This window comes from Sinohyriopsis cumingii, chromosome 4 (assembly GCF_028554795.1).
Source record: "Sinohyriopsis cumingii isolate HCF-2022 chromosome 4, ASM2855479v2, whole genome shotgun sequence".
Taxonomy (NCBI): Eukaryota; Metazoa; Mollusca; class Bivalvia; order Unionida; family Unionidae; genus Sinohyriopsis; species Sinohyriopsis cumingii.
Window position 1 is genome coordinate 143,903,166 of NC_142964.1, and position 27,472 is coordinate 143,930,637.

Consider the following 27,472-nt stretch of genomic DNA (forward strand, 5'->3'; position numbering starts at 1 on the left):
GACTAATGGCCTAAATAAACTAGTAAAAACAAGGAATCCTCACCCTTAACTTAGATATATCCACTACTGTAAGATGGTATCTACTTGGTCTACATTTTGTGGCCTGGTGCACCAAAGAATAAATGTAGAAACTGCAAAAACAAGGCCTTAATCACATCCTGTGAAAGCAAATAAGTTAGGCACATGAGCAGCAATAGCTCAAACCTAATGAGTATTAATCTTCATGAAAGAATGGCCATATTGTTAAGGGACTGATAATCTCACTTGATTGTGGGGACAATCCACCTAAAAATAGTGGCTGCCAAAATAATGGTCAAGCCATTTAGAGGAAGGAAAAGATGCTTTCTACCATTTCTTCTCCCTTTAGACGTGGCTGAAAAGAATTCTAAAGCATTAACTTGATCATCCCCATCACATACACTATATTTGACTAAGAATGGGGATCTTTATAGAAAATACAGCTACTGATGGAAGCTGGGTTTTGTTGCTAAGAAACCCAGCTGGCTAAGGTGAGATCTTACTTATAATTGCTGCTGAACCACAGACCACCTTGTTTTATAGATATGGCATGAAGCATGTTCCTTCATCTTGTGGATTCCAAGAAATTCAAAAAACTGAGCTTAAAGGTAAGATTCTTGAAACAAGCTTGAAACAACCAATGATTTGAAGGGTATTTTATTAAAAACCACACAAAACATAGGCATTAGAGACTGAGACACTGGTCTCTGCAGTTCAAGATATCTCACAAAGTTGAAGCAATGAGAATCTGAACCAATGGACTGGCCTTTTAAAATTTTTACTGTGTTGGATACGCTGCCTTATATCACTTGATATAAAAATCTAACATTTTCTTTCTTTGAAAAGGAACAGAATTAAATCAGCCATTACTTTCATTGAGGGTCTGCTAGGACTGATGCATTGCACCGATTGCCCCTCTTGACAGTTCAGGCAAATATACAGCTTCAAATAAGCCTAGTGTGGAAAATCTGTTGGCTGTTGTGCAGGAGATAACCACTGTGCTGCAACAGAAGGTCTCTTCTCTGAGGTAATGTCCTGTAATGGTCCACCAGTAGGTCAAGAACATTACTGAACCAGAATCACATGGCCACAGAGGAGTTATCAAATGGAACTAAGCAGTAGAGGTCCAGACCTTCTGCAGCACTTGCAGAATCGGCCTGAATGGGAAGGTGTAAGTGAAAAAGTGAGCCATATTCAGGCTGAAAGTGTCCACCTCGCACTCTCACATCATGTGGTCTGGGGTTGGAGAAATGGTGCAGAGGCCATTATGCGAAGACTACCTTGTCTCTCCTGGGCTGACTATTTAGTAAAATATTCAGCCTGCACAGAATTTGACAGTCTTTGCAGGTAATCTTTTTAGAGGTTGTCCAGTGTAGGACGTTTCAAACCTCAACACTTAAGGAGAAGAAGCATGTGTGAAACAGTGTTGCCTGAAGCACTCTTCCTCTGACATGTTGTCACAGGAGGCAGTCATGAAGCAAATCCTTCCTGTGCTGATGTGCCCATGTTGTGCCAAATAAACTGCTCTTATTTCCAGATTCTTATGTGAAGGGTGAAGGGCAGATTCTTCTTGGGACCATAACACCTAAGAATTAGCCATTCTGGCTCCATGAGAGAATTCCACCCTGACTCTAATGCATCTATGAACATTTTGGAATGCAATTTGGGGGTATGCATGGGATCCCAGGCAGAAACTGGTCCCAAATTGTCCACCAACTTAAGTGGTCATGAAAATCCATTCCTAGAGAAATCTGAGCTGACAGGAGATCCTTGTGCGGTGTCCACTTGAAGGAGAAACTAGAGGGGTTGCAAGTGAACCTGATCAACTGCAGAGTTCAAGGGCCCCGGACGGAAAGAGAAAGGTGAGCTAAATCTTTGCTCTTAGCACCTTCAGCATGGTCAGGATTTTGTCTACTCTATCCTGTGGGAAATGGACTAAATGCTTGTTTACGGGGAAATTCATCCATATGTTTAGAAATCCTGAGATGAAGCTACCTCCTGTTTCTTCTCATGGTTGGATAAAAGGCCCAGATGGGTAACTATGGACCCACACCAAGATATATCCTATCTGAGGGATTCTAAACAACCACTGTGTATCAACCAGCCATGAAAATACTGAAGGGTTTGATCCCCAGCGACCTTAAGTGTACAGCAACTACAGTACTACCATTACATTGATAAAACCTGTGTGTGCGGAGGCTTGCTCTGAAAATGTAATGTCTCCTGTATCTTGACATGGTTCAACTTGTTTAAGTTCAAGCCCTTGTCTTCCACTTTAATGAAGCTGCTATCATATAAAACGTCTTCCTGCAGACAGCATTAACTTCAGAATGTAGAATGAGTGAGCTACATGCACTGTACTGTCCATGGATATGAAATTCATGCAGTTCCATTCAATGGCTCATTCATTCTAATAATGCAAATAATTATTGATTGAATTTCTCCTTGAATGAACCTTATGTGCGATCAGATCCTATCTAAGATGCATGGAGAATATCTGAAATAGCTGTAAAAGACTATTCCCAACACTTGTGGCAGGAAAGCGTGACATAACCCTACAAGCAACTTGGCTAAAGGAGGTTATTAAATCAGTGTACTCTAAACTTACACATGATCAGGTATGACTAATGAAGAGTTAAGTTCATGAAATATGAGTGATTTCCACTAGCCTTGCATTCAAAAGCAATGTCTCAATTCAAGACATGTCAGTCGTCTGGCATGCCATATCAACTTTTTCCAGCTTTCGTTTGAATGACAACCTTAAAAAGGAAAGCTGAATCTTGCCAGGACACTGGTACATGTAATTGCCCAGATATTTACCATGAAAGCATAACCTTGGACCTTACCCTGACCATGACACTTTCACTGGATTCATCCAGTAAACTTTTGAATGTAAGACAATAATCATGTGCAAGATTCCAGATGGATATATACTGCACATGTATAAACACATTGTCTTGGGTTGTACTAAAGTAATATTGAATGAACTTCATCTTTTCAGTGGAGACGTGTGTTCCTAATGTCATGTGATCAGGTACTGTGTTTGATGGAGAAAGCAATTTTTAACAATTTTTTAACCTCATGTATAATTAATTAAGGTAGTGAACATTATTAGGTCTTTAAGTTTGTTCTTGCAGTTGAAATAAGGCATGACTTTACCTACTTGAATTTCAAAGGATGTTTTTTTAAGCTGACTGATGATTTCTAATCTGTGGGTTCTCTTGGCGGAATACAGATTTATTCCAGAAATATTATAAAGAACACTTAAATCTGTATGTTGTTGTAATCTGAGCAATTTGTGAATAGGGTACATGTATTTAACTCCAATTATGAAAACGAATTCAGTTGTAAATCAACCAAAACAAATTGAAATGCTAAAAAGAAAAACAAAACAACCAAGTGATATCACTCACCAGACTCGTATATTAAAAAAAGCTACATGGAGGCTTGAAAACATCTTAAAAAGTTCAAGTCCAGAAGTAAGCTCACTCAGCTGCCATGACTACCAATAATCTGTACAAATAACACCCGTAATCAAACTTGTCAAAGTTCCTGATAATACTGGCTTATGGTCACCAAGTTTGATCACATTATGTTTATATCCACAATGAGGTAACAAGCTTAGCCAATCAGATGCAAAATCAACTCATTGATGTGTGTGAATGTTCATCATAAACCAGTTTGTCAAAGATCTAAGTAAAATAAGCTGATTTAACAAACCAAGAAAGATCAGTTTGAAAATCAAGCTGTGTGAGTGGTAGCATATAACTATTGACTAAAGTGCTAATGCACAAGAAAAAGATAGCATGATTTATTTTTTTAACAAATGTTATGTATATTTTATTTAATTTATATTTGCTTTAATTTAATTGTCTGCAAGTTTTAATTTTTTTTATATTTCATTACATGTTAAAATAATGTAATTTTGTTTACTGGAATTTGATATTTTCCAGAAATTAGTTTGACATGAATATTTTGTCATAAACACCTGAAGCTGACCTAGTTCCTGAGTCAAATAAACAACTTTCTATTTTTATCTTATTCTTAGAGTAAAATGATTGGTTTCTGTCAAGGTCATACTGGGAATACGTGACTTTAGATGCAAACAGCCTCTATTTCGAAATTCTGGTTTTACCGGAATTGCGCAGTAGTCATGTTTAATACCAATGTTTATAGAGCATGTAGTCATTTTGGGCTTAAAAACACTTGATGTCAAGCAAGGTGTTTGTTTTGTTTTTACCAGTATGGAGTTACATTTTAATTTGTATTCAAATTATTTGGATTCTAAAAGCTTAATTCTTTTTCCTGGAAATATTTCAGTGCTCATACAGAATTCTTGGACAAAGACATCTCTTTAAATTTTATTCAGAATTCAAACACCGGAATATTATTGTCTGTGGAATAACAAAGAGCTGCAGACACAACAGCACTATACTAGCTATAGTATATGTCATCACCTTCCATTCTGGATTTTTGTCAGGACTCTGTATATATTTGGATTTGATTCTTAAAACCATAAGTTGTTTTCCTCATTTTGACATTGTTTTTCCAGGGAAATAAATTATTTGTTAAATTTTACAAAGCTTGTTGTTTTCACTTTTTCTTTGTTACTGTTTATTAGAGCCTAAACATGTAACACAAATATGAAGTTGTCTTTATGTTTTTTCTTCTTCTCGTTTTTTATAGAGACAAGAGATGTTCGTAATTTTCTTTATTGTGTGTGCAACCTAAAAATATGTATGTAAATACATGTAATAGTGAGCTATATGGATTAGCTTTTCATGTAACTAACTGTACCACGCTCTTTAAATAAAATGCATTATTATTATTGTTATTATTATTATTGTAACAATAATCTCTAGAACCTTACAACTTAAATGACTGTTCCAAAAAATGTCCACAGCCCAATGCATATTGTAATGATGAAAAGCCGACATCTGCATTACTTACCTTTAAGAAAATAAAGAAAAGGATTGTGTCGAATTTTAGGCACATTGGTAATTCTACAGCTGTTTTATTGCTACAAAAGTGTATAAAAAACCGTATTAAAAATATATTGGACTTAACCTTTCCGAGGTGTGCTGATTAGGGGTAGGTGGGGTGGGAGTGGTAATGATTGGCAGGATTGACTATAAATGATCCTAATAAAACAACTGTCTGACAACAGTTCACAGTTTTTGAAGCTCTGGTTAAATGATATGTAGAAAAGACTTTGATCTGTCCCCTACTTTATAAAATAGTCTTCCTCAACCAGCTGTATTATCTTTTCAATAGTATAATCGATAGAAATAATGATGATACGACTATTTCAATAGTATAATGATGATACAACTATTTCAATAGTATAATGATGATATAACTATTTCAATAGTATAATGACGATATAACTATTTCAATAGTATAATTGATAGAAATAATGATGATATGACTATTTCAATAGTATAACGATGATACAACTATTTAAATAGTATAATGATGATATAACTATTTCAATAGTATAATGATGATATAACTATTTCAATAGTATAATGCTGATATAACTATTTCAATAGTATAATGATGATACAACTATTTCAATAGTATAATGATGATATAACTATTTCAATAGTATAATGATGATATAACTATTTCAATAGTATAATGTTGATATAACTATTTCAATAGTATAATGATGATACAACTATTTCAATAGTATAATGTTGATATAACTATTTCAATAGTATAATGATGATATAACTATTTCAATAGTATAATGTTGATATAACTATTTCAATAGTATAATGTTGATATAACTATTTCAATAGTATAATGATGATATGACTATTTCAATAGTATAATGATGATATGACTATTTCAATAGTATAATGATGATATGACTATTTCAATAGTATAATGATGATATAACTATTTCAATAGTATAATGATGATATGTCTATTTAAAATGCTGACATGATGAATACCTAGTGATTCAGAATTTGGATTTCAGGTGATTTAGCATGTGTTAGGTTGCACTCAAGTAAACTAATAAATTCAATGTAGCCTACTTCAATATATCACCTTCTTTCTTTGGTTTACAAAATGCTGCGAAACTTGTATAAACAAAGAAACATTCAGGTACCAATTTTCTATCTATTTGCCAAAAAAAAGTATTCAGATATTCATTTCAGCTCTATAAGAGTACGTACCAAATCTGATAAAAACTGGTTCATAAATGAAACCTCCAGTGTAGTAAATATGCTTGACCAATCAGGTGCAAGATCATCTCCTCAGCATGCATGGATGTCATGCATAACTAAACTCATTCAATACTGTACATTTTTTTTAAAGTATCTTGTATCTTTATATAAGTCAACATACCAAATCTGATTTAAATCACTTGACAGATTATGCCAACACAGAAGTAATAAGCTTAGCCAAACAGATGCAAGATCACCAAAATAATATGCATGGGTTTGTCTCTAGAGATACTGTTGATATAAGCCAACATTGCAACTTTGATAACAAAATTGAATCAGAAGAATAACCTCCAGATCAGGAAACAAGCTCAGCCAATCAGATGCAGCATTACCTCATAAATATGCATGGGATCCTACTCCTATGCAAACTCATCAGAGACAGTGATGTAAATAGGACCCAAAAAATATGGCTTCCAGACTGGTAAGAAGTTCAGCCAATTAGATGCAAAATTACCTCATAACTATAAGTAGATGTCAGTTATCTTTAAACTTGTCCCAGATATTGATTATATAAATGTATGATGCAGATTTTGATAAATAATGTATCAGAAATATGGATTTTACAGTTGTACCAAGCTCATCCAAACGACGCAACAACACATTTATTATTAAGCATGAATGTCACTTATAACCAAAACCAACCATGATATTGATGACATAAACTTAAATTTCAAGTCTGACCAAAAATCAGATTTAAAAATATGGCCTCCCGAGTTTTACTGTATATACTTGCTTTTAAGTCCAGTCCAACTGCAAACAACAAAGATCCTAATCTGCAGTAATGTAATGAGCCTGCAGATCAGGGTGGGTCTATGTTGTTTATTCTACTGATTACTACTAATAAACTGCACATACCCAGATCTGCTGGCACATTATGCAACAGCAGAACTGGGTCCATGCAGTTTACAGTTGGACTCATCTTATAAGCAAGTATATACAGTAAGAAAATCAAGTGCATGATCAAATTAGTAATGTCAGGAAATCACTTTTCTGCACTTGTACGAGATATTGATAACAAAAACTTATAATCCAAGTCTTATCAGCAATAAAGTGGTAACAAACGATAGCTAAAAAATGTATATGTACTACAAACAACTCAAAAAAAGATGCTCCGCCCATACCATAAGCTTACCAATGGCTATAACTGATATTATTATCTGATTTTTTTAATGCAAATTTGCACTCTATCAAGATGGGACTTTTTTTTTGAAAAACAGCAGTAGCTGTCCTGAATAAACACACTGGCACTTTCTGTCAGAATAAACATGATCATGCAGAAAACCGTGTGCTAAAGCATAAACGAATAGAGCTTAGTTACATGATAGTTCACAAGCACAAAAATGACTTTTAATTGTCATGGTTGAAATTGCCATCCTAAACACATAAATTCTAATATATTGGAAATACACTTGCCTGAATGGGTACAACTTCTGTAGGGGAGGGTGGAGTGTCATCTCTGAGGACCTTAATATCAGGGTCATCCATGTCCTCCGCTGACTTGCTGAGTCTTCCCAACTCTTCTGAGGATGTTGATGTGGGCCTTCTACGAATCATAGCAGTTTTAGTGTTCTTTTGGGACTTTGGCAAGATGGCAACTGTAGGAAGTTTTGGCTGACCCATATTGTCCTCCTCTAAGGAATCAGGTACACTGGGAGCTGGTCCTAGTTTGTCAAGTGAGGACCTAGATCCTGATGAAAAACTCCTTGCTCTTTTTTCAGCATCATCTTCTGTTGATCTGAAAGTCTCCTTGAACTTTTTGTTTTCTTTCAATGCATTCAGCATTGGATTTTTGGGTCTATCTACATCAACTGGCCTTTCATTGAAATTTTGCTCCCTTTTTTCCCCAAAGTTCAAACCCTTTTTTGTTGTTGGGCTTCTGTTGGAGGAATCTGGAAGTGGTAGAGCCCTGTTCATATTTTTGTTTCCATTGGATAGGTCAGATTTATCACTGCTGTCTGAAGGTGCCAAGAGGAGCTTCCGATGAGACGATGGAGTGCTATCCAATTTTCCATTTGACGGTGCCTTTTTATAGCTTTCGTTAGTGTAGCCAACATTAATGTCATTCTCATCCAATTTGGCCTTGGCCTCTTTCTCATGATACATATGAGCACGACTATTACGGTATTTTCGAAAACAGCAACAACCAACAACAGCAACAATAGCAATAAGTCCAAGGATACCGCCTACAATGCCTATTACAAGACCTGTAGCTACCTGGCTGGATTCGGTGGATCGATTAACGCCAGCTGCAAAGAGTGTACATAATAGCTTACTTGTAAATGTGGATCAAACTATCTACAATTATGCATATGAGCTCAATCCAATGCAATCATTAAAAACAGAAGACTTGATTGTGTTGCCCAACCCCAAGCCAAAACATGTAAATGTAAAGAAATAAATAAATCTGTATCCACCCGACAAAATACGTGTATTCTGAAATCTATTTTCTTTAAGAAGCAGCTAGACATCAAAGGAGCAAATAACTTGATTACTGGTACTTCTTTCAAGAATGGAATTTTTAACAGTTTCATTTTTGAAAGCAAAACATTGAAAGTAATAAAAGGTCTTTAGCAATGTAAATTATTTTTGTCTTCATTTAACAATATTATCATAAATTACATAATATCAGGGTTTCTGCCAAAAATTTAAAAAAATGATTCCAGATCTTTTCCTTCCCCACACCCCAAATTTCCAGACATCCTGCCGAGATCAGAATCCATATATTAAAACTTCTCCCAAATGCATCACTTTACTGCTTTCTACAACAGTGGTAATAACAAAAATTTAAGACTCTTTTTAGACTTGTTAGTCATTTAAAACTTTTTAAAACATTTTCAAGAGCTGGAAAAGCATTTTTTCAAATGTTAGACCTTTATAAGACTTCCAGACATAGGCAGGAACCCCGTACTATGCACCAGCCATGTTTAATAGACTTCTATGTAAATAACTGAAATTACTGTGCAGAAACCATTTTTCACATTTCAGTTACAGTGGCCCTTTCCTACTGATCCTAATCAAAAGATTTCTTCCTCACCTCATGTGCAAGCCATCTTCAAATTATGGTTCTAGTCTTTGACGTACAGCAAATGATTTTGTGGGAATTCATTTTTCTTCTTTTTGTCACAGTGACCAAGACCATTGGTTCCCAACCTTTTTGAAGATGAGGACCCCTTCTTAACTTCTCAAAATTTAGTCAACCTCCAAATATGGATTTTTGGGCTTCGTTAATTAAGAAAATACATAGTGACAGAAAACTATTAAGAACGCAGTAACCTCTGTAAACGAATTCATATTGTTTTCATCAAAACAGAAATTATATAAATCTGAAAAACAGTAGTATATGTGCGAGACATCTTTAGTCAGTCTATTAAATGGCCCTTTTTTTGAGTAACCATACAGCCCCCAGTAGTCTATGGCCCACAGGATGGGATATCAACCGACCAAGACCAGATGCCTTTTGAATCAGAATAGAATTCTTCCTTACAACAAGTGCAGGCATTTTACATAAATATACAAAGTATGGTAACTGATGATTTTAGAGAACTCAAGTTATTGTGCAGAAACAAATTCTCTTTTCTTTCAGTCAGTGACCATGACCTTTGAGCTTCTGACCCCAGCATGCAATATAGTTCTTCCTTGCTCTATGTTAAAGCATCCACAAGGTTTGGTGACTGCAGATGCTGAACAGCTCAAGTTATTGTGCAGAAAATTTTTTGGCAACATAGTCAAGTGGACATGCTCCACCAAAAGGTGGGCATATATATATATATATATATATATATATATATATATATATATATATATATATATATATATATATATACACACACACACACACACATGAATGGAACATTAACAATGTTTTCAACAATCTATCATAGCCATTGCATAACATCTTTCCTTTTACTGACTACAATAACATTTGATGATAATAATCAAAATCCAATTTTGATTGAAATGTATATGAAACAGAAATGTCCAAATAACATCATAATCCTATTAAAGACAATATGTCATTTTTTTATTATTATATGGCACAATCATAATTTACATTGCCATCATATATAATGGAATTAAATAAATATCTGTACACAATTCTAAATGCTTGAAAATGTATTTTGCAGTGATACTTCTGTGAATTAGGACTCTACAACATAAAGACCAGGGATTCTGGACTCCTTCATAAAAAAACCCATAATAATCAGTCAATAACATATTTATTATATACTTAAAAACAAGAATGCTGAACGTTTTGCTTATGTTATTGGAACCAAACAACTGAAACCAAAAATTATTTGAAACATTTTGCTGAACATTTGACATGTCATTAATTTAATGACTGAAACGTAAACACAGCGCAATAATACATGCTATGGAAGTGAACACATTCATGAGATAATTCTCGTTCAGCAGTGAATGAAACTAAATTTGTTAAAGAGGATAGAATGCCGTGTAAATAACAGAACATAATATTGCTATAAAAAATTGAAGATGCCGTTATGATAAAAAGAGCTTGAAAAATTCCATTAGATTTAAAGACATTATGGATTAAATCACCAGTATACCAGGACACTGAAGACTATTGGGACATCAGGACATTCAAAACTAGTGGAATTCATTTAGAACATTCTATACTTTTGGACTTGTGATAGGAAATTTAGGTTCATTTGGATTTAATTCACAATACATAAAGTGTTTATTAAATTTTCATTTTGTAACTTAGAGAAATTTTGATTTTAGAAAACTTGATGGTTTTGCTACTCTCTCTTACACAGTTTAAGAGTCATAACACATGTAATAATTATTTAAGCACACACTGAGTAATATGGTGAATACCGGGTATGGTAATGGGCATGCTGTGTACAGTATATATATATATATATACACATACACACACACATACATACATACAGATAAACAGAGACAAAGAGAGAGAGAGAGAGAGAAAAGTATGGTCCCTTTGTCCATCCACCCACTCACCTTTGGAAAAATCCATAAAATGCTATGTCTCTTTCATTTGAACAGAGTAATGACAACAATGGTTTTTACTAATATGGACAAGAGGGTCATCAGAGTTTATGAATGTTAGGCATATGGAAACAATGTCTTATTTTCAACTGAATACAGTTAAAGGCATGAAAGCTATATGCAGAGTTCGTATTGCGTTTTTCAAGATGTTTTCATTGACTGTCTGTCCAAAAGTTTTAAAGTACTTTTTTTCCAGTGGGAATTACATTTTTTCCAGTGGGAATTACATTTTTTCCATATATTACATGTTTATCACTATAAAAGCAAATAGAACAGAAAAAAACCAAATAATTAGTATACAATTACAGACAAGGGATGCAACTCCATTTGGTAACAGATGCTGTGTATCATCTGAACCACTCAATTTTATAAGATTTAAAAATAAATTAAAAAATCTGAATTTAGAAAGAAATATATATTTTATTTAATTTAACCATTGTATTCCCTGAAATAAATTTAGTTTTTGGCAAAATTCAAAGAGTTTATAGAGCAGACCCTCAAATTCAAAGGTTTTTCAAGGCTGTATGAACCAGGTACATGTATATAACTTTCAAAACTGTCCAACAGCATCATATGTGTTGATGCAAAATTAGTAACTATGTTAGATGATCTATCAAATGCACTATGAAAGACTATCTACCAAAAGCATTATGTGAAAATATATACCAAATGCACTGTTAGACTATCCACCAAATGCACTGTTAGACTATCTACTAAATGTGCTATGTTAGACTATATACCAAATGCACTGTTATACTATCTACCAAATGCACTGTTAGACTATCTACCAAATGCACTGTTAGACTATCTACCAAATGCACTATCATAGACTATCTAACAAATTCACCATGTTAGAACATTGACCAAATGTACTATGTTAGACTACCTACCAAATGCACTGTTAGACTATCTACCAAATTCAGTGTTAAGCTATCTACCAAAAGCAATATGTGAGAATATCTACCAAATGCACTAATTCAGACCCTACCAAATGTACTATGTTAGACTATCCATCAAATGTACAAGTTAGACTATCTACTGAATGCACTGTTAGACTATCTACCAAATGCACTGTTAGACTAACTAACAAATGCAGTGTTAGGCTATCTTCCAAATGCAATATGTGAGAATATCTACCAAATGCACTAATTCAGACTATCTACCAAATGTACTATGTTAGACTATCTATCAAATGTACAAGTTAGACTATCTACCAAATGCACTGTTAGACTATCTACCAAATGCACTATTTTAGACTATCTACCAAATGCACTATTTTAGACTATCTACCAAATGCACTATTTTAGACTATCTACCAAATGAACTGTTATACTATCTACCAAATGTTCTATGTTAGACTAGCTGCCAAATGCACTGTTAGACTATCTACCAAATGTGCTGTGTTTGCCTATCTATCAAAATTCACTATGTTAGACTATCTACCCAATGAGGTTAGCCTTTTACTCAATGCACTGTTAGACTAACTACACAATACATTGTTAGAGTATCTACCAAATGCAGGTAGATTATCAGTCAAATGCACTGTTAGACTATCTACCAAATTCACTATGTTAGACTATCTACCAAATGCAGTTAGACTATATAACAAATGCACTATGCTAGACTATGTAACAAATTCACTATGTTAGACTATATACCAAATGCACGATATTTTAGACTATCTACCAAATGAACTGTTAGACTATCTACCAAATGTTCTATGTTAGACTATCTGCCAAATGCACTGTTAGACTATCTACCAAATGCACTGTTAGACTATCTACCAAATGTTCTATGTTAGACTATCTGCCAAATGCACTGTTAGACTATCTACCAAATGCACTGTTAGACTATCTACCAAATGTTCTGTGTTAGCCTATCTATCAAAATTCACTATGTTAGACTATCTACCCAATGAGGTTAGCCTTTTACTCAATGCACTGTTAGACTAACTACACAATACATTGTTAGAGTATCTACCAAATGCAGGTAGATTATCAGTCAAATGCACTGTTAGACTATCTACCAAATTCACTATGTTAGACTATCTACCAAATGCAGTTAGACTATATAACAAATGCACTATGCTAGACTATGTAACAAATTCACTATGTTAGACTATATACCAAATGCACGATATTAGACTGTCTACCAAATGCACTTAGACTATCTACCAAATGCACTATGTTAGACTAACTACCAAATGCATTATGTTAGACTATGTACCAAATTCACTATGTTAGACTATCTAACAAATTCATTGTGTCAGACTATGTACCAAATTCACTATGTTAGACTATGTACCAAAATCATTATGTTATACTATCTACCAAATGCACTATGTTAGACTATCTACCAAATGCACTATGTGAGACTGTCTAACAGATGCAGAATGAACAACACAGTTTACAGTCATGCCCTTCTTTAGAGGCTGCTATCAAGATAGGCCACACCTAATCACATTGCTTAATTTAGTGATGACATATTTTTAAATACTGTACCCATCATGCATGGCCACCTTTTTTATAAGGCCACCGTTTCAATGCAAGAGGGTGCCCCTTGTATCATGGAAAACCTACTTCTCTATGGTGTCACATTGCTTAATTTAATGATGAAATATTCTGAAATACTATACCCATCATGCATGGCCACCTTTTTTATAAGGCCACCTTTTCATTGCAAGAGGGTGCCCCTTGTATCATGAAAAACTTACTTCTCTTTGGTGTCAGGACAAGAACAAAGTTGTAGTTGGAGGTATCAGCGCTGTTGGTAATCTTGGTCTCAATAGTTACAGTCTGACTGTTGAGATTGATTATACTGGGTGGACGAGAAGCACATCTATATACATACTGCAAATGATATAAAATATACAAGTTAAAATCTTAATAAAGTCCTGTATAACCAAAGTAAGACCTAGTCTGTACCTCAAACTCACATTGTCTGTCATTACGCCACCGACTATGGTCAACCTTTCTATATTATGACATAAGTGACCCAATCCCATTCCAGGTCCTGTCTGTCAATCCTTATTTAATTATAAAAAATACAAATTCTTTTAATTCAGCATCTTTTATAAAAAGATCTGTACACCATGGTATCTACAGCAAATTTACCTCAGAAGCAATGTGAAAAAAGCTTCAAACAGAAATTTATTTTAGACAAAATGTGATAATAATTAAGTGTGGTTAGGGATGCTGACTTGTGAAATGTTGCAGTCTGTAATATTTACAATAACTTATAGTTTTGAGTGCATTTTCTTGTGCTACTCATAAATTAATATCTATAAAGAAGTATTGGGCCGGTTTCACAATACCTGAAAACAACACTCTCAGAATATTTTGAAAAATCTTGAAATTCCAAAATGAGGCACTCACTGCTGGGAGAATTACAATCATGATGTCAGTACATTAGAAGTATATCGATTACAGCCTTGAGGATTTACAGTGTTTAGCTGTCAAATAATTAAAAGAAAAATTCAAGCTGATTAAGTGTCAGTGGACAAGCTTCTTGACAGAGCTTGTCTGAGGGACAATTAGAGACCAGTCTGGTACTTCAGCAAAGACAAAAAATAGTGTGGAGCGTTTTAATTGAACCAATGCTAATGTTTACATCCTTAAAAGGATGCTGACTACTGTGCATGGGTCTATGGCATGGGATGATAACTACTGTGTACGGGTCTGTGACATGGGACGATGACTGCTGTGTATGGGTCTGTGACATGGGATGATGACTACTGTGTATGGGTCTATGACATGGGATGATGACTACTGTGTATGGGTCTGTGACATGGGATGATGACTGCTGTGTATGGGATGATGACTACTGTGTATGGGTCTGTGCCATGGTATGATTGCTGTGTATCAGTCTGTGACATGGGATGATGACTACTGTGTATGGGTCTGTGACATGGTATGAAGACTACTGTGTATGTATGGGTCTGTGACATGGTATGATGACTGCTGTGTATGGGTCTGTGACATGGTATGATGACTGCTGTGTATGGGTCTGTGACATGGGATGATGACTACTGTGTATGGGTCTGTGACATGGGATGATGACTACTGTGTATGGGTCTGTGACATGGTATGAAGACTACTGTGTATGGGTCTGTGACATGGTATGAAGACTGCTGTGTATGGGTCTGTGACATGGTATGACGACCGCTGTGTATGGGTCTGTGACATGGTATGACGACTGCTGTGTATGGGTCTGTGACATGGGATGACGACTGCTGTGTATGGGTCTGTGACATGGGATGACGACTGCTGTGTATGGGTCTGTGACATGGAATGATGACTACTGTGTATAGGTCTGTGACATGGGATGATGACTATTGTGTATGGGTCTGTGACATGGGATGATGACTGCTGTGTATGGGTCTTTGACATGGGATGATGACTACTGCAATTAGCGTGAAGAAGTGCTCAATCACTCTCAAATTCTTCTTTTTAAATTTGTAAAGTGGTGTTGCCCTTTTTCTGATCAGATATGTTTTAAAGTTTAAAAAGACCCATTTTGATATAAGAACTTTCATCCACAAGTCACACTGTAAAAGTCCATTTCACTTAAGATTAGGTGCCATTTTCTTTAAAAGTACAGACTGGTCCACTAACCAACTTGATTATCAATATAATGAATCTGCCAGGCAGAGTTTGAAAGTAAAGTAACCCATCTGTTTTCTTGTTGCTATAAAAAGAACATTAGGAAAGCAACTGTAGGCCCAAAATTGGCAAATTAACTATTACTCTATTCTTATGCAGCAGTCTTTCTCTTTTGAATATTTTCAACTTTTATATGACGAGTGGAAATAATGAGGTGATAATAAAAATAACATACATAACATTTAATTTCTTTAATTTTATTATATTTTTGAATTTACCAGACGAGCTTAATCCATATACAGGCAAGCATAAGATGTCATTAGGCGAAAAAAAGCATACTGATTATGCCAAAAGTGTAATAGTTGGCATGTATCAATCTGTCTTTATTCATTTTTACATCACACTAAACCTGGTGTAATATTGTAAGGGAGAAGAATTAAATGCTATGATAATGTTCCAATCCAAAGGCCAGTTTGTACAGGAAACAAAAAAAATATGAAGACAAAAAAGTTTAACTACTCACATTATCAGTGGTTTTGTCCCCTATAATGTAGAGCTCAATCCCACAAGAGTTGATGCTAAAGCTCCTGACCTCCACTGAGATGAGGGCATCTGTATCAACACTTTTGAAAGTAAGACGACATGCAATGACTACTGGGCTGCCACCTGCGTTACTCCGTGCATTGACGGTTACAGTTGCATCTCTCTGAATATCCAATGGATTCAAGAAATTACATCGAGCTGGATCATCCATATTATCTGCATTAAAAAAGAATATTTTTATTTTATTTTAAGCCAATTCATTATTATGAGTGAAATTTACAACAAAAACAAGAGTCCCTTGAAGGGATTGACACTTTACTGGGAAATAGAATTTCCAGTAATTCAAGAGGAGACCATTTCTTCCTTGTCACTGTTGAGTGTTGAAATAATCTCTGATATTCTTCAGCAATGACAACATTGTCAAATTAGCTGCTGTTGTGCACATATTTACTGTAAGCATGGCATCATTTTTATTTTGGACAGCAGTCATCTCTAGGTGTTTTGATGAAAACCCCATGTCATTATGATCATCCATACTAGATGCATGACTGGCACCATTTTCAATTAGAACCAACTAGGTAACATAAGAAGACTACAGGTAAAACCCCACGGTGATATAACGATCCATTTGGGAGAAGATGAGATAACAATATTTTCATTCAGGAACAGCAATAACGAGATTTTTATGATGAATGTCAGATCAGCACAGTTTTCATTTCAGACTGACTAGACATCACTAGGAGACTCTGAAAAAGTCAAGATGATATGACCATCAACTCAGAAGGAATAGTGATTAACAAGATTTTCAAGATGACCACTGTGTGAAGGCTATATTTGATATCAGATCGGCATATTGGATTTCACATCTGCACCATTTTCTATTAAGGCCAGGTGGATATCCTAAGTCTGCTCTGTGAAACCCCATGCTGATATGACTATCCATACAGGAGGAGTAGCAATAACAAGCTATTCAAGATGGTTGCTATGGTGGCCATATTTGACCTCACATCAGCACCATTTTTATTTGACATCTAAGACCAACTAGATCCCATAAAAAGTCTTTTAGTGAAAACCCCAGTCATTCTGGAGAAGTTGTGATAATATTTTCAAGATGGATGCCATGGCAGCCACTTGGGACCACACATATGCACCACATTTTCATTTAAAACCAATTATACATCATGAAAAGTTTTTAGTAGAAATCCCATCCATGTTGGAGGATATGGAGAACAAGATTTTCAAGACGGCCAGTTGTAGCAGTAACATGATTTGCGAGATAGCTGCTGTGACAGACATAATGGACATCAAATTGGCACCATTTATTTAAGGACCATTAGGACCAACTAGACATCATTACAAGTCTTTTAGAGAAAATCTCATGTAGGTATGACCATCCAATCAGGGAAAATGGCAATAAGAAGATTTTCAAGATGGCTGTCACACAGGATATCTGAGAAGTGCCATTTTAACTTAGGACCAACTAAACCATGGGATGAATGTACAGGTAAAGTTTCTAAATTAATTCAACAGGTATTTTAGGAGAAGTTAAACAATAAAAAAACTTGTCGAAATAGATGGACAGAACAGACAATCCCATAACGTCGCCCAGTCTACAACCAGCAAAGCCAATAAAACTAAACATTACTAGAACAGTATTGTCAAAGAGTCGTACCTTTTTAATTTAACAATTACCTTTCCATTTATGCATTCCGAAATGGATCCATATTTGGCCCCCAAAATTACTTGGGGGATTCCCTAGTAGGATACTGTCACTCATACTTGGCATCCTTGAGATCATAATGGATTGCTTAATAATAATTCTGGTGAAAAAATATTGCATATGCATTTGATGTTTGTTTGCACTTTTAAATAATATTCTCTCACACCCAGTTGTTGTTCACTAAACATAAACATGCACATATTCAAATACTGTAACATTTACAAACTAATATTCATGCAACTTTCAATCTACATTAAAAGTTTTGCAATTTTTTTTTAATATGACAAAGAGCAGTATGCTAATAATGTAAAGATAAATCATTCTACTATTAGTCTGTGGAGACTTACACTGCTGGCTTTTAACAAAACAGGTCCATGTCCCCAGTACTACCAGCAGATGAAGCCAAAGACTGCAATCTTTTCTTTTCTTCATTGTGGCTGTCTTCTATTCTGACTATGTATTCTCTACCCCTTTACCTATCAAGAACATCATGAGGACTAGGGACATATTTTTCCTTTCTATATCTGAAAAATTAAAGAGATATAAATGACACTGTAAAAACTGTATGTATGCATCCAGATACACTACAACACTGAATACTCAAACCGTTGAGGCTATGGGTGGCAGAGGTCTAAGGTGCTCATCTTTACATATTATGGATACCTCACCTCTGTCTACACGGGTTTGAGTATCAGGCTCGGCCAGTGTAGGCAAGTGTGAAAGTTTGCTAGTAGCTTTTCATGGATTGGTGTTTCTTCACGAGTTCTTCCTGCACCAGATATACCTGCCACCATGTATAGCCTATCATGTTCTGAAAAACATGGCATTCTCACAAACAAACAAACAAAACTCTCCAACTTTTAAAATGTATGTATAATTCAAAATATATTACAGTACAACATCAGATACAGTACTAGGAACCAAAGTTTGCTTAAATTTGCCAGGAAACTGGCAACAGAATTATTCTAATTATCAATTATTGTCAAAGTCAAACATATGCCAATACCCATGGGCCACTGACCACTATAGAATAGGCAATTTGCATGCTATCATGACTACAAATGAAAGCTTGACAGACATTGCTTTTACAGATTCAAATGGGCATAACTTAAGGGTTCAGTCCATTATTCTGTCTGATGGGGCTAATGAGGCTGGGACCCATCAGGAGTTTCAAATAGGGCTTACAAGATCAATTCCAAGTTATCTAATTATATACAGAAAATACAAAACCTACAAAGAAAGAGTTGTCAAAATGCAAAAAAACATCTGTACCCAAACAATCGCATAAAATTTCAACATCCGACCATGGCTAACTTCTCAAAAGAGTTGATGTCATTAAGTAAGTCAGAACTGGCCCAGTAATGGAAGAAAAACAAAACAAATCAATGCTCCATCAATAAAGATGCTTATGGCATCCCCAGTTTTCCTTTTACTCTGCCCCAAACCCTGTTCCACTGCTTTAACTTTTTTCTCTTTTGGTTTATTAAAAGGGTTGAGATAATCCTTTATCCAACAACCTGAGAAAGTTGCAATTTTTGCTGGGCACATAAAGTTTTATGACAAGAATTTTACATCAAATACAACATATATGCACGAATGACTTCTCTGAATTTCTCTTCATTTTGAAGAAAGTCCTGATTTTCGTTTTTTTTTCTAGTCATATGATTATCACTGAGGTTCACATACAAATCTCTGATCACATCTCATGAAACCTTGACACTATGTATCAATTCTACATGTTTTATTTGCATGTAACTCATCTTGATGCCTATTTATAGTGTTTTACAGGATCAAACAAATTCTAAATCTGGAATACAATCCAAAGCTTTACCTGGAAAAGAACAAGGTAACCCATTCAAATTCAGTAGCCCCATAATACTTTATGGTTTATGGTAAGTTTTAACATTAAATTAGGCTTCCATTTTCCTTTGTTATGAATCATTAGTAAACATTCTTTGTAAAACAAAATTTTCTTATGAATACAAAAACTGCACAAAAAGTCAAAATAGCACGCAGAACCCAAATATCATACACCTCTTGCTGGTGGTCACAATATGGTCCCTATGTTTAAGATTGGCAAATTTCCACCATGATGCAGTATAGGACATGGGGTTATAGCACGATGGATGAATGGTATCGCAATATCCCCCACCCCCCCGAAGTATGGTAATAAATACAGCAACTACTGCTATTACTACAACAACCACTACCATTACAAACACCATCACCACAACCAAACATGAATTAGAATCATATTCATAGTAATGTAGTAATAACAAATTCCCATGTCACTGATCTACACTCCCCATGTCACTGATCTACACTCCATAAATGCTGAGTTACTGTCTGTCTCATTTATAAACAGGTAATGTAATTTTGATGTGTGAGTAGCCCCTCTCTCACGTTTACAGTAACCAGTCATCAATATGTATTCATTCAAACTTTTAGTGGCAATTTGAATTCAATGTGCAAAATAAATTATGATAATACATGATGCATACAGTAGGGCCAATGCATACATACTCTTTTGGTATATCCTTCCACCCTTAAATTACACAGTAGGAACAATGCACATGACAGCATATTTTTCAAGCTATGCCAGTATATACAATGGAAACTATGAAACATGGTTGATTGAAATTATGATTCCGAGTCCGATATTTATATGCTCTCAATAAAATAATTTATTGTAGAATTGAATGTTAGAGAGATATCATTTAATCTTTTCAATTTGCAAGTGACATCTCATACATGATTGATCAAGTGGAATGACAGACTGAAATGGGTAACATAGTGACTACAACTTGCAACAAATGATAATCAAATTCCAACACATATTCCAAAAACATAAAACCTTTAGGTATTTATTTATATAATGATCATTTTCCGTCTTGAAACGTTTACCAGAAAAAAATAAAAAATATTTATACTCCTTAACTTCTGACTGAAACAGTCTATGGAAACAGCAGTGCAACTTTATTTTGGTAAACAGCCCAGCGTACAGTGCACATGAGCTTGTCATGTGGGGAAACCTGTGTGCAATGTGCATAATAATCAATGATAACAACAATAAAACTTTTTTTTTCTCTCAATAACACAATCTGTGCTCTTCTTTCCATCCTCCTCTCTTTTACCATCAAATTGTTACACTTTGCTTTATTTTTCTTTATCTTTTCTCATTGTTTTGTTCTCCATATTCCCCTCAATTTTCACCTACCTCCTTGACATAAGTATAAAACAGTGAGAAGGTATATATGTGTGTGTGTGTGTGCAATACTTAACTCTGATGTACAAAATATCAGTAAACTAACTTCACATCTGTCATATGGGTCTTCTCTGCAATTTGTCTACCTCTATATTTTATACAGTAAAATTTGTCTCTGCTGTTACATGGATGACAAATTATAGATTACAACAATGAACTCACAGGGATTAGGGGATCCATTTAACTGAAGGGATGTCCTAAACTATTTAAAAGAAACAAATTACTCAATTTATCTTATTCAAGATGCCTGCTTTATTCAGAAATGGGAGAATAACATACAATCAACTTGGGCCTATGAATGTGTTTTTAATTCCCTTTCAGACTTGAGAGGAGTGACAATTGTAAATAATTTCCAATTCACCATACAAAGAACCACAACAGAAAATACTGGTAATAAAATAATTCTAGATATATTAGAACAAAACTATACATTTACTATGGTTAATATATATGGCCCTAACTGCAATAACCTTGAGTCTCTCCTCAATTAGGGATTTTCCTAAAGAAACAGTACACAAAACTCTTTTGATTGAAGCAACTTCAAGCCTACATTATATGCCAACAAATTAAAGCCCAGGATCAGATGTGTTTATGGTTGAATTTTTAAAGTTCTTTTGGATAGATATAGGTCCATATCATGTAAGGGCAATTAAATTTTCATATCAATCTTAGAAGCTATCATCAATTGAAAAAAATTGTAATAATGTAATTTCCAAATGGGGAGATACAAAATTAGTATCAGAAGAACTGGAGACTTAACACAGCTTGCAAAATTGCATCAGCATTTATTACAAATAGACTAAAGTAGGTTTTTCCAGCAACTATAAATAATGATCAAAAAAAGTTTTATCAAGGGATGATGCATGTAGATGGGGGAAAATATTTGTACCATACATGTATTAGATCTCATGTTATCTACAAAAAACGATATAACATACCTGGACTCCTCTTAACTGACTTTGAAAAACTTCTCTTAACTGACTTTGAAAACTTCTCTTAATTGACTTTGAAAACTTCTCTTAATTGACTTTGAAAACTTCTCTTAACTGACTTTGAAAACTTCTCTTAACTGACTTTGAAAACTTCTCTTAACTGATTTTGAAAACTTCTCTTAATTGACTTCGAAAACTTCTCTTAACTGACTTTGAAAACTTCTCTTAATTGGCTTTGAAAAAGCTTTTGATTCTTTAACATGGCCTACGTTCAAGTGTTAGACTTTATTTTTTGGAGACTTCAACAATTGGATGAAGTTGTTTAAAAAATATTAAATCATGCATTACTATAAATGGACAATGTTCAGTGTGGTTTTACATTAGGCGAGGCTGCAGACAAAGTGATCCCCTCTCCCCATATATTTTGATTCTGTGTGCAGAGCTATTACCTCATATGATCAGAAAAAAAACCAGATATTAAAGGAATGTAAATAAATCATACAAAATGTATTATCTCACAGTATGCAGATGACACTGCACTCACTCTTCATAGCTCTGAAAAATCCCTGAAATCAGAACTGGATCTCATTCATCAATACTTTAAATTTTCAGATGCAAGCGCATATATATATATATATATATATATATATATATATATATATATAAAAACAAAAGTATTAAGTAGAATATGTTGTAATATTAAATGTTGTTCAGAATACTACTGAGATTGGAATTCATCTGAACTTATTTACCATGAAAAAATATTTTCCCTATAGCTATGGTTAAATTAAACTATGATAAGAAAATCAAGGAAATTAAAACTTTACTTCTGCAGTGGTCAAAAAGATCACTAACCACTTTGGTAAAATTACAGTTATTACAAGTTTTGGCACAATAAAAACCTACTTACCAGCTAATAAGTTTAACAAATTTCCCCCCTCAAAGAATTAGACTCATTTTTATAAGTTTCTTTGGAATCGGGCAAAAAAACAAAATTAAAAGAAAAGTGTGTGTGTGTGTGTGTGATTTGTTGGATTTTTAACGTAGCTTTAACAATTTTTCAGTCATATCGCTACAATGTCTGCAGTTTGACAGTTTATAGTTATGTCTAGCATTGGGGCATCATGCCGCAGACATGTAGCATGATGTCTCACCCAGTCACATTATCCTGACACCAGGCCGACCAGTCCTAACACTAACCTCTTAATGCTGAGCACCAAGTGAGGCAGCTGTTAGTAACATTTTTGTAAGTCTCATGGTTCCCACGCATTTCTAAAGATAAATTTCCAGGTCATTTCCAGGGTTTTTCCAGGATCAAATTACTTTTTTCAAGGTTCACCTATGACTATTACTGTCTAAAGATGTTTTTCTTTCAAGGCTCTCCAAAAACATTGAAGTCAGAAAAGATGATCATGTACAAAACCACAAAATGTATCACACGAAACAAGTTTGATTATATTCAGATAAACTGGCATGTAAAGTCATTTCATTGACCAGAATAAAAATTCTAACTTTATTTTGCTGCATTATGTTGCTAAGTGGGAACAACATAATGAACATAAATTATGTTTTGTTTCCTCTGAAACCTTTCATTCTAAAGAATTCTAAAGCAATATATATATGCATCTCATGGAAAGTAACATGTCCTACTACAGTATAAAAAAACAATAAATGCAAATAATTTGAATCTTTTCTTGTAAGGAAAAGTTTAACCCTGAATTTATATGTGCCAATAAAATCCCAAACAAGATTTTCAAACAACCTGATCTCCTTAAGACGATTTGGTTAAAAGCCCATCAATTAAAAAACATTTTCAAAAGGGTTGATTTAAATTTTGACAAAAGACCTTCAAAATTTCATACTGGTGTATAAACAAGGACTGAATTTTCTGTAAAATCAACTTCTCTTCTTGTAATTTGTTAAACCAGTCCCCAAACCTGTATTGATACATGGGCTCATATTGTTTTTTAATATATAATACAAGGGACGACAATTTCTCATTTCAGTTCTGAGATTAAGAAATCTGGACTACAAATTTGGCTTAATACAAACAGCAGTCCATTTTCTAATCTAATTTTCTTACAAGAGCTTTTTACCAATTTTTCACCTATTTTATTGATATGTATGACAGCAAGTGGCCAAAAAGTCTTTGTCTTGACTAGAGTTGGCTTTGGTTGTCTTTGCTTAAATGTCATCCATGACTGTGTTGAATAAATTACTACAAAGGTCGGGCCTCAAAATAAGCTGTTTTCAATCCTAGCAGTATTTTGATAGTTGTAATATTTTCAACTAGCAAAAATCAACTATTTTGTTTATGTCCACAAGTAAAGTGAATAAAATTGAAATTGGAATAAAAAATATTATTAGCAGGAAACCCTTTCAAGTTTATTTTTCAGCTAGCAATTTACTCATAAGTAACAAAATGCTGGCTACAGCCAATTTCAAGCGCTGATAGATCAACAGTGGAATTGGGGCAGTTATCTCAGAACTGAGCCTTGCTATCGTTTAGTCCAACTATCGAAGTGTATGTAGCTGAGTTGAATCACGATAGGGTCAAAGTTATTCCCAACTCAGACCAAATCTGGTCTGAGTTGTCTCTAATCCCAAATGTATACCTTATCCTGCATCCAAGGTCATTTTTGTGGCAAGGTATCAAAAGGCTATTAAACCATTTTTTGTGCAATATAGCTGATCACTTTGCCCCTTGTTTTAGTCCACGTGTCCTCAAATAGTTTGCTATGAATGAAACAACATCAACTTCACCTGAAGATAAAAGTTGTTTGTCTTGACTGAAACTGTGGTTTTTTAATCTATAGTTAACACACTAATGTTGACTGAAACATTGAGATTTTTTTAATATATGATTATTATAATTCTTGACTGAAACTAATGTTTTTCTTTTTAATAAATAGTTAATGTCATTCTCAAATGAATCTAATTTTTTTAAAACACATTGCTGATAATATCTGCAACTGAAACTCTAAGAATATATATATATATATATATATATATATATATATATATATATATATATATATATATATATATATATATATATATGAGAGAGAAATAAAGAGAGGAACCACATTAATCCAGATTCCAGTTATCAGGAAACCATACTATTAAGGCATATTTCAATGGGAATAGAATTTCTAAATGTTAATTTGCTCTGTTAATCAAGAAATCTGTGTTCTGGACACAGAAATCAAAATAAGGGAGCAAGTGTAAAATTACTGTAAAACATGCTGTGTTAATCTGGGAGTAATCTGTCCATAACTTAGAAAATTCGAAGAAGTTTATATAAAAGTACAACTGGATAACAAATTACCTATCCTGATTTGCAGGTGTGTCAATATATCTATCTCTGGCCAAATTCTAGGGCAGGGATCAGCAACATACAGCACTCATGCCACAAGGTGGCATGTCAAGAGGTTTTGTGTGGCATGCGAAGGGCTGCCAAAAATCTCGATTTTAACAGTATCACTCTCTTACTGATGCCACACGCTCGTTTGTCTTCTAATTCATCCAGAAAAAAGCAGCACGCTATGTAAAATGGGTTGCCGACCCCTGTTCTAGGGCATGTTAAGGTTGTAAATTGATCATGTAATCAAGTGGGGGAAAAACTTAAAGAAGCATAACTGTATTGTAACCAGCAATTTAGAAACAATATCTGTTTCTGCTACTCGCCAATGGTGGTATTAATAAATAATAAAAAACACTTGAATCAAATCAGTCACACTTTTAACATATGGTTAATAAATTATATGTCATTAAGTTCTTTTGTTGTTTACCAATTGTATGTAATAATCAGTTTATTGATGGCTGTACAAACAAGTTGATTGATACAAGCATTGGACACTATAAGGCTACATTTCAGAATAAAAGTAATGTCAGTTACTGGCTCATTAGCAGCTATAACAGTTGTAAAATACGACTTATAAAAACAGCTGCATTTTATTAGTTAACAATAATGCATTTAACAGCAAGATAATAGTTTGTATTCGTTGCAATTTTTACATGTATTATGGCGACACCATCAAGTACGCATAGATGAGTGGAGACATTGGCAAGCATAAGAAAGGGTTTCCAGAAATTCTTTAAAAGTATCTTTATATACAAGTGCATGTTATAATAAAGTGAAATAAAGACATGTCAATAGATTTATTCTTTAATATATTTCAATAATTATTGAATATACATGTACAGCTAGCAAATACATGTACATGTATACAATATGATTACACAGTAAAATAAAAATCTCCATGATTCAATTATCTGGAAAACTCATTAATCCGGACACATTCACTGAGAACGAACGTGTACGGATTAACGAGGCTCCACTGTATTTGGATATGGTTATTATTGTTGACTGGAAACTCCAAGTTTTAAAAAAAAATATGGTTATTATTAGTCCTGAGATGGAATACTAACAACTATATTGAAATGCTCCCGAGTCTCAGTCGAAACACGATTTTTGGTTCTTGTTCAGAGGCTCCACATGTATGGGTTCTACATTTAAAGATAAACATGGTTTGAGGGGCAATCCATAACAACCTGAAACCGACACTTAAGAGCATCAAGTAAATACTGGTGAACAAAATCTTTACCAGAATTACAAATGGCATCATTACAACTATAGTGTAGTTATTATTATATTAAAAAATACAGCAGACATTCCTGGATTGTCAAATTAGGTAAACAAAGCCAAAATACCCATAATCTCTTGATATTTTGGTCATATCTACATTGCATGTAATCTGGCCTAATATATGAACATTTCCTATTTTTCGTTGTAGGTTCCATAAATACCGAATTTTTCTGTACATTACCTGGCAGGAAAGTCTCCGTTCAAATAGACGCCATGACAGTAAACTATACCCACGTTACTAATTTTAGAAACGGGCTTACCTTTCAACGACATGTTATTAAATCGATAAGCACGCGTACAGGTGAATCATTGCTGACATTTTCATATGAAGAAATATATGGATATCAAATAGTTTAGGCGACAGTTAGCAAGAAATGACCCTAATATTAACTTTCTCAGGAGTAATATCGAACGCTTTAGAAAAAAAAATCATTCAAAACAAAATATTTCACCGTAGATATTGTCCTTTAGTTTTGCCTTC

The 27,472-nt window shown here is 34.2% G+C and overlaps 1 protein-coding gene across 1 annotated transcript in view; it reads right to left on the reverse strand.

The window, feature by feature from the left end:
* Positions 1-27,251, reverse strand: part of LOC149802244 (uncharacterized) — a 41,864-nt gene extending 14,613 nt beyond the window's left edge. Inside the window, exons 1-5 of the mRNA XM_089956667.1 lie at positions 27,173-27,251; positions 18,494-18,670; positions 16,407-16,642; positions 13,996-14,131; positions 7,668-8,500 (exon numbers count right to left, since the gene is read on the reverse strand). Of these exons, the coding sequence (XP_089812793.1) occupies positions 7,668-8,500; positions 13,996-14,131; positions 16,407-16,642; positions 18,494-18,578 (1,290 nt within the window). The 5' untranslated portion in view covers positions 18,579-18,670; positions 27,173-27,251. The remainder of the gene's footprint in view (positions 1-7,667; positions 8,501-13,995; positions 14,132-16,406; positions 16,643-18,493; positions 18,671-27,172) is intronic.
* Between the last annotated feature and the right edge of the window lie 221 nt (positions 27,252-27,472).